We start from the raw sequence: 13,625 nt of genomic DNA, 5'->3' as shown, positions 1-13,625 counted from the left end.
ACCAGAGAGAGCGTCCCTGATTCCTGCTGTTTTATAAGCCTTTAACTCCATTGAGCTACATCAGCCTTACTTTTGAGAGTCCTTTTTTAATGTTTGGTTTTTCTAAATTTTCTTTCGTGCTAGACCCACTAATTGCTTCCTTATGGCAGCTGCTTATGATTTAAGACTGATCATGGGCACATATAGTCCCTTGTTCAGGGCTCAGATGGACATCACAAAAAACCTTATAGTTAGGATCTTAGTGTGGAAAATGCACAGAAAATAATAGCCATAAAAATTTGTTTTCTAGTAAGTGAGGCTGGTTTTGATATTTTAAAAGTTTCTGTTTATACCCACCCCCTCTGCTTGGTCTCTTTTAATCTTCAATGCACACTGAAAGGTGTAAAGTCTGAAGCTATAAATCTGTTTATAGCTATAATTCCCTTCCCTGGCTTAGCAGAGTTTGACACTATAATAAACACGGTTCTTCTGCAGCAACATTGAATCTGGTTCTTCTATAATTCTTTATACATTGCTGCTTTGAACACTGAGAGTTTTATTGCATTCTTTTCTTTCTGGGCTTTTCAATTCAGCAAGAACTGGTTGGGCACCTACTCTATGCTAAGGGCGACTAGGTGGTTTTAGGGTCTGATGTTTAGTCTAATTTATTCATAAAAATAATCTGGTTAAAACTACGATGAAGTTTATTTGTTTTGTTTGGTAATAGCTCTTGAATGATAGAGGTAGACTATATTAGACCTTCATATTCTCAAAATATTTTCAACCATCCCCCAGGACATTTCCCAAGGCATTTTCTTTTGGTTTAGGAAATCAATTGTGTTTCTTTTTTGTTTTGTTTTGTTTTGTTTGTGTGTGTGTGTTTTTTGAGACAGAGTCTCGCTCTGTTGCCCAGGCTGAAGTGCAGTGGCGCGATCTCAGCTCACTGCAACCTCCGCCTCTCCGGTTCAAGCGATTCTCCTGCCTCAGCCCCCTGAGTAGCTAGTATTACAGGCACCCGCCACCACGCCTGGCTAATTTTTGTATTTTTAGTAGAGATGGGGTTTCACCATGTTGGTCAAACTGGTCTCAAACTCCTGACCTCACGATCCGCCTGCCTCAGCCTCCCAAAGTGCTGCGTGAGCCACCATGCCTAGCCAGGAAATCTATTATATTTCTTTATCCTCAAGTCAAGTATCTGAATAAGAAATTTTATTTTATGTTTATGATAATTAAAATATTAAAAATATGGAGTGTGTACTTGATAATTACTATTATACTCTTGGTAGGACAGGCATTTTATAAGTTGCTTCATGTATAATACTTTATTTTAGCCAAACAGTGGGCATTATTTTCCCCATTTTACAGATTAAGAAATTGAGGAACAAAGAGATTAATTAACCATTTAAAGATCACACAGGTGATTACAGCCAGGATTTCAATCTGCATCTGTTTGACTCCAAAACTCAAGCTCTTAACTACCAAGATACTTTATTTCATGTACTGCATTTTAAAGTAACTCTCAAATTATACTTTCACTTTTTTTAAACTTTTTACTGAAGCATTTAAAAAGATATTAAACACAAGTATCCACACACACAATTTATCTATACTTACTATAGGGGAACTCCTATGATTTTACATCAGTTTTTTCAGAAAACGTTATTTTAACTTTAAAATTTTCACATTTGTAGTTGAAGCTATTTGCAAAGTTGAAAGTCTATAAAACAATGTAGTGGTTTGAAGAAGAAACGTCTCTAAAAAATATATGCCAGTAAAACAGAAAACTGTGTATGAATTTAAGGGGGAAGTAAATACTCGGAAAAACACATGTTCACATTCTAGTTGGAGGTAAACCTGTACTACATAAAACAGTTTTTTCAGAAGTAGAATGGATGTATCCTCACCTAAATACCTAGGATCCCTGTTTTTCAAGTAAAACACTATATTTTCAATTGTTAATACTATTTGCAATTTGATTTTCTGCAGTTTTGGATACCTGCTAAGAAACTGTGGTACCAAATTCAGTTTCCTTATAAGTGTGGGGTTTGAGTATGTGTGTCATTGGCACTATGAGCCAAGTTCATCATGCAATTTAGGGAGTAGGCAGTAGAACTGAAGCTTCTATCCTAGTTGTACAAGAGAAAAACTGGATATTCCGCTTCCGTCCTTCCTGGGAGATTGTGAACATTGATAACGTTTGCTTGCGCCTGAGCACATCAGAGAGAAGACCCACATCAGGCATGCGGTGACCATTGAGGTTGTGCTGTGCTACTAGAGAACAGCTTGTACAGCAGACTATCTTCTTTATCTTTAAAAGACTAGGAAACTTGTGGAGTTTAAAGTAGAGTAATTCCATATTCAGTTTACAGTTGAAAAAGTAGAGGAAAGAAAATGTGATAAAGTTGTCCTGTGTTCAGAAGTTAACACGGAAGAATGGTGGCTTCCGAGGGGAGGCAGTTATGACTACCTCTGTGCTGCTTCTGCTCAATGGTGATGATAGAGAATGTTTTCTCTCTCCTCAGCTATTTCCAATTAGGCCAGCCGAAGCTGCCAACACTGTGGATTTGAAATATAACCCTAAAACCAGATTTAAACTCTATATGATTCACTTAGCTGTGGAACTGCTGTGTTTATCTGGGTTGAACCAGCTTAGGCCAATGTTTGTCTGCAAATACACTAAATTGTGAACCTTGAAATGAGTAGGACTTGTTAAAACATGTTGACACCTGTTAGTGGCCCCCGTGTCCAATCAGTTAACTAGTCTTGTTGACTTTTACCTGAGAAATGTCTCCTGAATCTAGAACTTTCCCTGTGCCTCCGCTAGCACAACCTTAATTCAAAGCTTTACCATCTCTCTCTTGGACCAAGGCAAACACTTCCTAAGAATCCCGAACACCCTATGTTCTCAGAGTTCCACAAAACAGAGCACACTGCATCTCCGCACTCCTTGTTACATTGATGACAGAATCCAGCCCAAACACCCAAGTGTGGTTAACCAGCCTTTGAAATCTCTTTCCTGCTGTTTTCTATCTCCACTCTCCACATGTTCTTACCACCCTGAACTCCTTTCTCTGACAACATGGTGTTTTCTCACAACTGGGCATGTGCATCCCTTCTCCCCAGCCTGCTTCGCTCTTCCTTCCTCCATCCCCTTGTTTCCTGGACACCTTGCAAGAGCCAGTTCCAATAGCATCTTTTCAACCCCAGCTCTCCCTCCTCTTTCTGCTCTGAACTCCCACAACACAGTATTTAGTCCACTGATTGTGATTATATTTACATGTCCCTCCTCCAGACTCAGAGTACACCGCCTGGCTGATAGTGAGCCAGAAATGCTTAGAGCATGAAGCTTGCTAGTCCTCATTTCTACAGCAGTGAATAGATGAATCAGAAGAGATTTCGTTATATTTCATGAATAAAAATAAACTTATCTATACTTTCCTGGGATAAAAGTCATAACCCTGTTCTTACTCCAGGAGCTCGGGCTGCCAAGAATTCCCAGTGTTTGCTCCTTTTCCACTTTTTCTACCTCAAACAGAATTTAATTTTGTTTTCATGATTGTCGTCTTTTAAAAACTATTCCCGCCTTAGTTTTTTCCAGTTCAAAGCAAGTATAATTTATACTTCCAGTAAATAAAAGACCATGATTGGGTTACTCCAGGCCTGTGACTATATCTCTCTTTTCCAGCTGTATTTCCATTGCTGTTGTGTAGATTGAAATTCAATATTTTCCTGAAGGTCATTCATTGTACCTCTCTTTGTTTTCAGTTTGGTTTTATCATTTAATTGAAATAGACAATAGAGGATAGAAAAAAAGCTAAAACCTTGGTTACTTAAACAGAAGTAGGTTTGAGGAGACTTAAATTGGTATAGGCCAAAACCCACATTAAAGACTTTTTACAAATAGAAGGGTGGTTTCTGCAGATTCTGAATGTAAAGCCATTTGAACAGGGGCTAATTTGAAGTTTGCCATGGAAATTTATAAATCCTTTGGTAGGAAGTTAATAACGTTCCAACAATGCCCTAAAATAAATGTTCTAATTACTAACGACAATAATAAATAAAAACTTTATTAGCACACTTAAGTACTTATTTCTCTAATTAACTTTAGGATTCATTACACACAAGTAATTCAAAAGATCATTTCAAATATTCCTACTTATTTATTAAAGTGGGGCTTATAAAAGACCTGACTATTGGATTCTAGACCAAACCAGGACAAGAGTCCCCAAAAGAGCCTTCTATAGAGCTGTGACTCACTCTTCACTTCCCTATGACTGCTGATTTTACCATCTTTCCTTTCCGTTGACCCTAACCTTGTTGGAGCAACAACGTCTTATCATCGAATAGTTACCAACCAGCCATTGGTACTGTCACCTGAACAATAAATATGCCTACTAAATATTAGATTGTTGAGCTTGGTTTAGTTGGAAACAGCAATGTGCCATTGAAAAATAATTTGTAATTCAAATAGCCATTAATTTTTATTGCTGCCTATCCTTTTGTTAATACTAGTTAGCTTTTTTTAATGCTAAAGATAGAAAAAATCATTAATACCCCAATTTTAATTTTAAAGGCTAATGATCAAATAAACCTTTCTTTCATTTGTAATTTTTTGACCTAGAAAAATAGTATAGCTTCTAAATTTTGAAAATATTATACTATCTGTGTTTACCAAGGTAGCCCACTTTGTTCTGCAAATCCAACCCATATTTTCAGTGAAGAGGGTCCAATTCAGAAAGAAGAGTGGGATTTCAGTCAGAGCAGAAGAAAACACCTGCTGTTAATCCCAAGTGCACAAGTGGGGGCTGGAGCGTCCGAAGCAGCCCCTGCAGCTGTGCGTGGAGGTTGACCTCGGCTTTGCTTCTGTCCTAAGCTGGCAGGTGCCAGGACGCCATACTGTCTGCTCAGAAACACCCTCTTTTGAGGCAGCAATATTTATTGCTCAATTTTGGGTGCAAATTTTCATGTGTTCATGAATTAAGCATCCTTGCTCAGGGTAAGCTGGCTAAAGAGCTCTAGTTGACACGAGGATTTGGCATGAGTAATTGGACTTTGAGGAAAAGGGTTGTCTCTGTTCCTGTCAAATAACTTCACAAAAACTTTGTCCTTAAAGATGCTGTGTAACCTACCAAGGTGCCTTTAGAGGACTGGTACAATGGGAGATGTGGCCTATGAAATCTCACTGGCAAAAGCAAACAAAAGTTTAAAGAGAAACCTGGGAAGGGGGTGGATATGGAGGCTGGGGAGATGTCCATAGTAACAGTTGACCTTGATGTAGCTGAATTTTCTGGAGGTCATTTTTTCTTAATGCTAGTATGTGGAAACTGTTTGCCTTAGACACTAGGCTATTTAGCTTTTCCAGGACAGGGACCATGTCTTTCTAAATCAACTTTTCCCAACATATGTGTCCCACCAGTGCTTACAATGTTGCCACACTGTATAGACATTCAACAAATGTGTGTAAAAATCAAATTAAAGTTAACTAACATGCTACTTAAATCAAGACTAGAACCTCGATTGTATTTTTTAAATTTGGTGATATCCTCTCATTATTCTTTTCTTTGGCTTTCATCTGCCCCACCGCAAATAAAATCCTACTTGTATAACCTTAGTAAGCATTTTGCATTTGTTAAAAATAATTGAATAAAGTCCTTAAACTTAATTTTCCAGAGATGAACACACAGACCGTACTCACTAATTACTACTTGATTCACGGAAAACAATAAAAATGTTAAAAATTTATTGAAAACAAAATTTTTTCTCTTTCCTCTTTTAAATGGCAAAATGATTTTGGGGGTAAGAGAGAAAAAGGTTTTATAAAGTTGATTCCGTTATCTTAGTCCCTTCTCCCCCTCCTCACTCCTCCTCAATTCTCCTTTCTCTCATTTTGAACTTGAGATGTTGGGACCAGTGTCTGTGACACTATGGAAAATGCAGTGGGGAGGCATTTTAGATGGCCCTTGTTGAAGGCAGGCACCAGATAGGTATCCTTCTTTCTGAGACTCTAGTTCCAGAGCTGTGTTCCAATACTTTGTGTCAAAACCTCTGCATTCAAAGTCACACATACTGGGTTTAAGTCCTGGCTAATTCACAAGAAGCCTAACATTGACAGTCTTTGAGTTTCATTTTTGGCATCTGTAAAAGGATTTTCATAATACTTTCCTCATTGGATTGTGGAAAAGACTAAATGCAATAACAGGTGCAAAATTTATTTATCAATGGTAAAAGATACAAAGCATAGGACATGGTGTAGTTATTAGTCATTTTGTGATAATTTCACAGCTATTACCAGAAGGGCCACACTGAGAATGAGAATTTGGTGCAGTTCTTCTGTAGCTGATACTTAGCAGAAGAAAATGTTTTGGAAGGTGGAGCATTGCTACATTCCCACCTGCAGTGACATAGCAGTCTCCACTGGCACCTAGGATGGGGTACTTTGCTAGAACCTGGGCCTGTTTCCTGTCCAGCCTTGTCCTTTTTCCTCAGCCCTGCTGAAAATGGAGGTGAGAAAAGGTGACACTGAAATGCTCCAGCTCCTGAGGTGGGCTGAAACCAAAACATGAATGACTTTATCTTTAAGAGCTAGAAAAGAAAACATAATCAGTGCCTCTAGCATTAGTATTTCTGTTCAAAGGTAAAGAAGATCTCAGTGAGGCCCAGGAATAGACAGCTGCCCAACAAAATAGAAATTCCTGTAAAGAGCCACATATATAGCATCACTTAACTTATGACAAAGGTAATACTGTATAATAATGGGGAAAAGGTACCTTTTCAAGAAATGGTGTTTGGTTAATTTGATATCCACATTTTAAAAAAGCATCTTGACTTTTACCTCACATCATACACAAAATCAGTTCTTAATAAATTCAGATTTAAATATGAAAGATAAAATAATGAAGCTTTTAGCTTTTAAAATAAACATAGCCCTCTTTATGACATTGAAGTAGGCAAAGATTTCTTAAGTGGAATATAAAAAGGGACAACTATAAAGGTTAAAAAATGTTAAATTGAGTTTTATTAAAATTAAGAACTCAGAGGTATTCATCAAAAATACCTCTAAGAGAATGTAAAGGCAGTAAACAAAGTGGGAAGATACATTTGAGGTAAATATATCTGACAAAAGACTCATTCAAAATGTATAAATAACTCTACATCTACCTACATACATATATACAATGTACAATATATAATAGATAAAGAACTCTAGCAAATCAACGGGACGATTCAGTAGGCCAAGGACAAAAGATATGAAGAGACACTATGAAAAAGGAGGCAAAATGCCAATAAGTGTATTAAAAGGGAGTTCAATTTACTAATCACTGAGTAAATACATATTAAAACATGAAGCGAAATTACTACATCACCACCAGAATGCCTAAAATGAAAAAGATAAAAAATGTCAAGTATTGGTAATATGGGGCAACTGAAATTCTATATATCACTGATGGGGCTTAAATGATAAGAATCACTTTGAAAAACCATTTGGTAGCATCTACTAAAACTGAACATATGTATAGTTTATAACCTAAACAGTTCCTTTTCTAGATATACACCCAGCAGAAATGAATATAATTTTTCACAAAAGATGTGAATTACTATGTTCATAGCATTTTTTTTTTTTTTTTTTTTTTGTGAGACAGTCTTGCTCTGTCGCCCAGGCTGGAATGCCGTGGCACAATCTCGGCTCACCTCAACCTCCACCTCCCGGGTTCAAGTGATTCTCCTGCCTCAGCCTCCGAAGTAGCTGGGATCACAGGCATGCGCCACCACACCCAGCTAATTTTTGTGTTTTTAGTAGAGATGGGGTTTCAGCCATGTTGGCCAGGCTGGTCTTGAACTCCTGACCTCAGGTGATCCACTTGATTTGGCCTCCTCAAGTGCTGGGATTACAGGCATGAGCCACTGCACCTGGCCATAGCAATATTTTTATAATAGCCAAGACCTAGAAATTCCTGGAAACAAATGGCTGCCAACAGTAGAACGAATAAGTAAATGATGATATATTCACACAGTGGAGTATTATAAAGCAGTAAGAACAAACTACAACTACACACAAAATTATGGATGAATTTCACACTAATTAAGCAAAAGAGGCCAGACTCTGTGATTTTATGTACATAAAGTACAAAAACAGGCAAGCTAATCTATATTGTCAGGGGTCAGAATAGTGGTTACTGTTGGTGGAGGGTAGTGACAAGGAAATGTCCCAACAGGAGCTTCTAACTTGTGAGTAATGTTCTGTTTCTTTAACTGGGTTCTACTTGCATATATGTGTTGAGTTCGTGAAAATTTATTCAGCATATTATGTATTTATGACATGATATGTACAGGTATATATGCACAAACATATATGATTATATGTTTCACGTTCTAATATGATCATAGTTTAGAAACCAAAATTTCTTGAGAAACCTCATTGACAGCTATCTCCGTATTCTTTGAATGAATCTTTCGACTAACCTGACTGATCTATTCAGTTTACAATATCTTTTTTAAATTAAAATATTTTTCTCTTTGTTTTTTTCAGGGCCCTCCTGGTCCAAAAGGTGATAAGGTAAGAAAATGAATACCAGAAATAAAGTTAGTGGAGATCCATATTGGCATGACTTATACTGTGTTATATTTTGATCTTTTTAATGAGCATCATGTATACATTTTGGCTAAAACTGTTATCTCACCTTTCTATTCTACAGGGAGAACAAGGTGATCAGGGACCTCGGGTAAGTTGTGCTCTAGCTATCCTGGGCAGAAGATTAGTTTCTAACTCCAAATTTATTGAATGGAAGTACCCCAGCTTCATAATTGCCTTTGTGCCACATGGTTCAGTAATGGCTGGCAAAAATACCATACCACTTGTAAGTGAAAAAAACTAATTAACAATTTGGATGTATTCTGTTGCATTATCTTTACTTGATGCCTATAAATAGAAAATTCTACAATAATTAGACATACTGAGTAAGGGCCAGAATCACATCTAAGAGTCAATAGCAACCACCTTTCCAGTGACTGTTGAGTCCTTCAGATTTGCATGAATTGTTTCGCAACATAGAGGCCATATGGATTTCTATTGAATTTGGCCTTTTGCTGCAGTTAAATTTACGTGCTATTGCATAAATTTTTTTTTAACAGATAAAATTATCAATGCATTTTACATATTTGTTCTTTGCCATAAGTTTGCATAATACTTATTTGAATTTCTAGTTTTTATAGATTTTTAAGCAGGTAAAAGGTGTAATACAATTTAGCACTGCAGGGAGGAGGGAGCATTCTTTCAAGCTTCTCAGATGTGGCCCTTTTAGCCATTATAACACAATGGTGAATGCTTTGTTGTTACCTTGGTAGTGCCAAGTCCTCTACTTCACATCTGTGCCTTATTACCCAAATGTTCAGGCATACTGTTTCAATGATGTAGTGGCTCCGTTCAGCATACCTCTCAATTTTCTCATGTCACTATGCACAAAAGCAAGTATTTGGTTGAATAGAGTAATTTTTTACAGTGGAAAGGCTTATTTGAAACTTTCAGGTTGAGAACAGAAACTACGTAGGTCTTTCTGTAAAATTCACTGTGCTTGGTTACTTATTAAATGCATTTATACTGCATAGAGATTTTTTTGCAAAAGATGCAGTTGATGCAAACTTGAAAGGTTTGTAGTTGCATTATCTCCTCATGTTTCTTAAACTAGATAACAGTTATGCTCTGATTTGTTATACTTTCCCTTTTGTTCTTCAGCCACTTCTTCATATAGGAATACTGGTTATGCTTCACAGCATTTTGTTTCTCATGGCAGTTACTCTGGCTGATGACTAACTTCAAGCCAAAAGCTCATTTTAGGAGATTAAACACCACGTTATCCACTGTCATGGATGTGAAGAAAATAAGACTCTCATAACCTTAAGTGATTAGAATACAGCCATTTGCTCTGTATGTGGTGATTATTTCACATGACATGTCTCTTCATATCAAGTATCATTTCTTTCTACACACAATATCAAAATCACTCAACTTCCCCTTTCCAGGTAAGAGGGAAACTGTTTCCATTCTGAGAAATCTTCTTTTGGCAAAGGAAGTAAAGGGTGGTTCACAACTTAGCTGTCATCAGTATGCATGCAGTCCTCATTTTCAAAAAGGTGTGTTGGCTTTCATCGTTACAAAGAGTGATGATTGATTATAAAGCTAGGCCAAATTTTCAGGATGAAACCTGAAACCATCTGAAATTCACCTGGTTTCATGTTGCATTACAAACTAAGACTTGGACCAGGTTCCTTGAAAGTTTGGCCAAAGTTCATGAACTACTTCGACAAACCCAGACTGCCTTTCATACAGATTTCAGGCAGTTTTCACACTGAATGGGGCCAAGTTTCACTCAATTCAGAGCCCATTTAGCATTTCAGGTGGAAAGTGGCAAAAAGTGATCTCATTTTCCTCTGTATTTTGCTTTGTATTGAAGGAATTTGGATTGGATTCCTAATACAGGATGAATCTTCATGGGTACGAATCTAAATGTCCTGGAAGGTAGAGGCGAAAGAGAATGAAAACCCACTGACTCACCTGTCTTTTCTCAGATTCCAAGCAGGTCTCATTCAGTGCTCTTAGAATTTTATAAACATTACTATCTAGTAAGATAGTATTAAGTACATATTAGGAAATTGATCATATCAAGATAGTAAGATGAAGGTTCTATATTTCAAAAACATCAAAAGAAAGAGTTGGAAACATCTCCAATTTTAATGAAAATTAATTTTACCCACATTCTCTGTTTAGGCACAGTATTCTTGCTGATAATGACCAAAGGCTCTCTTTTTTTAAATGTAGAGTTTGTATTCCAATACCCTGTCTATTTTCATCCTGTTGCAGATTTTGAATTACGTTTTTTAACATTTGTTTCCAGTAGTTTATTTCTTCCCGTAATTAACAATATGAACTCCAAACTCCATCATGTCAGCTCTTTGTCAGGTGAATTTCCATTATGAGACCTTTATCATTTTCTTGAATATTTGGAAGTTTTATCTCTTTGACTCCCCAAGTGTCCAGTGGGAATAAATTAAGCCATAAGAGGTAAATCAAAGCAGGAAAAACTTGAAGATCATCTAGAACTTAAGAATGTGAGACTATTTTTAAGTACTTGGACATATATTCAGCAGTATATATTGAGCAGTTACCATCTTTAAGATACTGTGCTTAATACTATAGACGCAATAAATGTGTCCACTTATCTCTCTCTTCTAACTACCAAATTCGACTTACTTTCATGTTCTTGATTACTTCAGTGGCTTTCCAATCAATCTTTCTATTTCCACTCTTAACCCTGTATAATCCGTTTTCTACACAGCAGGCAGAGAGATCGCTTGACTTGTAAATTAGATCATGTTACTCCTGTGTAAAACTTTAGAATGAAATCCAACCTGCTGTACTTAACTCTTGCCCATTCCCACCAGCTCATCTCACACTAGTCTCCCTTCCACCTGCGACACTTGACCAAACTGTCCTCCACTGCACTTTCACCCAACTCAACAGCTTTCCATTTGCCCTCTTCTGGTCTCCTTGTGATTGGATTCTTCTTATTCTTGAAACTTCATCTCAAATATCACCTCCTCTGAGAGAACTTCTCTAACTACTCAATCTAAAGCAGAGATTATTCTATCTTGTTTATGTATTTACTTGCTCATTATCTATAAAATATGTCCCCCCTCCCTCCTTAGATCCTATATTCCATAAAAGCAAGGTTCTTCTCTGTCTTTTTCATACCACCTTCACATAGAATAGTGAATATCCAATAAGTATTTGTTGAATGTATGAATAAAATACTGTTATATCATTATGGCCCTCAAGAAGCTGATAATTTCATGGGTACCTGAGTAAGAAAACTGTGTGGTTATATGTTATATGCCTCAAATAGATGTACCAAGAGGTGCTAGAAAAGTGAAAATTATTTCGTTTTAGATGAGCGCTGGCAACTGTGGAAGAGGTGACACTTGAGCTAGAATTTGATAAATGGGTAATCTTTAGAGGATATGCTGAAGAGCAAGACATTACATATTCTGGGAAGAGGAAATAGTATAAACAATATTATCCAAGTAGAAAATGGCAGGATTTAGTTAAGGAACAACAATATTCCATTTGTGTTTTTTAAAAAATGTGGTATACACAATGGAATACTATTTAACCTTAAAAAGAAGGGAATCTTTTCATTTGCAACAGCATGGATGAACCTGAAGGACGTTATGTTAAGTGAAATAAGGCAGGCACAGAAAGATACATAACCGCATGATCTCACTTACATGTGGAATTTTTAAAAATTGAATACATAGAAGTAGAGTATTTAATGCTGGTGACCCATGGCTGGTGGGGAGGGTTTTGGGAGATGTTGGTCAAAGGATACAAACTTCCAGTTATGTAAGAGGAATAAGTTCAAGAGTTCTACTGTACAGCAATGTGACCACAGTTAATAACAATATATTGTATTCTTGAAATTTGCTGAGAGTACATTGTGTTCTCACCAAAAAAGATAAGGATGTGAAGTAATACAAATGTTAATTAGCCTGATATAGCCATCATAGCCATCTCATGATGTTTACATATTTCAAAACAACATATATCATAAATATATGTGTATATAATTTGTATTTGTCAATTAAAAGTAAGTTTTAAAAAGGACCCTAAAAATAATATTCCATTTGCCAATAAATAGGTTAAGTAAAATATTGTGTCATATAGACTGAAAATTTTGGATTGAAATTATATTATGGAGCATTTTGAATGTCTAGTGTGGTAGGCATTAGAGAGCCATTAAGAATTTTGAGTAATCTGTGCTTATCTTCTTTTGAGACTATCTGTGCTTATTACCAAATGTTCCTTATAAAAATATTTTTGAGGTCAGACACAGTGGCTCACACCTGTAATCCCAGCACTTTGGAAGGCTGAGGTGGGCAGATCACCTGAGGTCAGGGGTTCGAGACCAGCCTGGCCATCATAGTGAAACCCCATCTCTACTAAAAATACAAAGAGTAGCCAGGCGTGGTGGTGAGTGCCTATAATCCCAGCTGCTTGGGAGGCTGAGGCAGGAGAATCACTTGAACCTGGCAGGCAGAGGTTGCAGTGAGCCAAGATAGCACCATTGTACTCCATCCTGGGCAACAGAGCAACAGACTGAGACTCGGGCTCAAAATAATAATTATTATATACATATATATGTGTGTGTGTATATATATACACACACACACACACACACACACATATATATATATATATTTTGGTGGTAGTATCTGCTATAGAATACAATTGGAAGAGATTGAAAGCAGGGTGACCAAGTAGACCAGGAAACTATGTCACTCATTTAGGACAAGGTCATAAGAATCTAGGCTGTACTGACAATGTCCAGTCCTCAGTGGAGAGGTAATTGGAAAGGATGAGTTGACTTAGTATGGAACGTCAGGTATCGTTGGAGGCAAGGACATATACTGAGTAAAAAGGTCAGTGTCAGAGTGAGAATTTCAGCGGGGGGTTAGGGAGAGAGTTGGAGTGGGAGGTCGTAAGTTGATGAACCAAGAAGGAGATTCCAAAGTGGTCACCAAAATATGAACAAAAGCTCGAATTTCACCATGAAAGCTAGGATATGAGTTTATTTTTCTCACATAAAAAGAAGTTT

The 13,625-nt window shown here is 36.9% G+C and overlaps 1 protein-coding gene across 2 annotated transcripts in view; it reads left to right on the top strand.

Annotated features, from left to right (window-relative positions):
• The window catches only part of COL25A1 (collagen type XXV alpha 1 chain), a 496,532-nt gene that overhangs the window by 316,774 nt on the left and 166,133 nt on the right, over positions 1-13,625 (top strand). For both annotated transcript variants that reach the window (XM_023219885.3, XM_023219886.3), the window contains 2 exons: positions 8,507-8,533; positions 8,673-8,699. In XM_023219885.3, coding sequence (XP_023075653.1) covers positions 8,507-8,533; positions 8,673-8,699 — 54 coding nt within the window. The remainder of the gene's footprint in view (positions 1-8,506; positions 8,534-8,672; positions 8,700-13,625) is intronic.

Source organism: Piliocolobus tephrosceles, chromosome 3 (genome assembly GCF_002776525.5).
Source record: "Piliocolobus tephrosceles isolate RC106 chromosome 3, ASM277652v3, whole genome shotgun sequence".
NCBI lineage: Eukaryota > Metazoa > Chordata > Mammalia > Primates > Cercopithecidae > Piliocolobus > Piliocolobus tephrosceles.
Note: the sequence above shows the minus strand (reverse complement) of the source record. Positions and strands in the feature narration are given on the sequence as shown.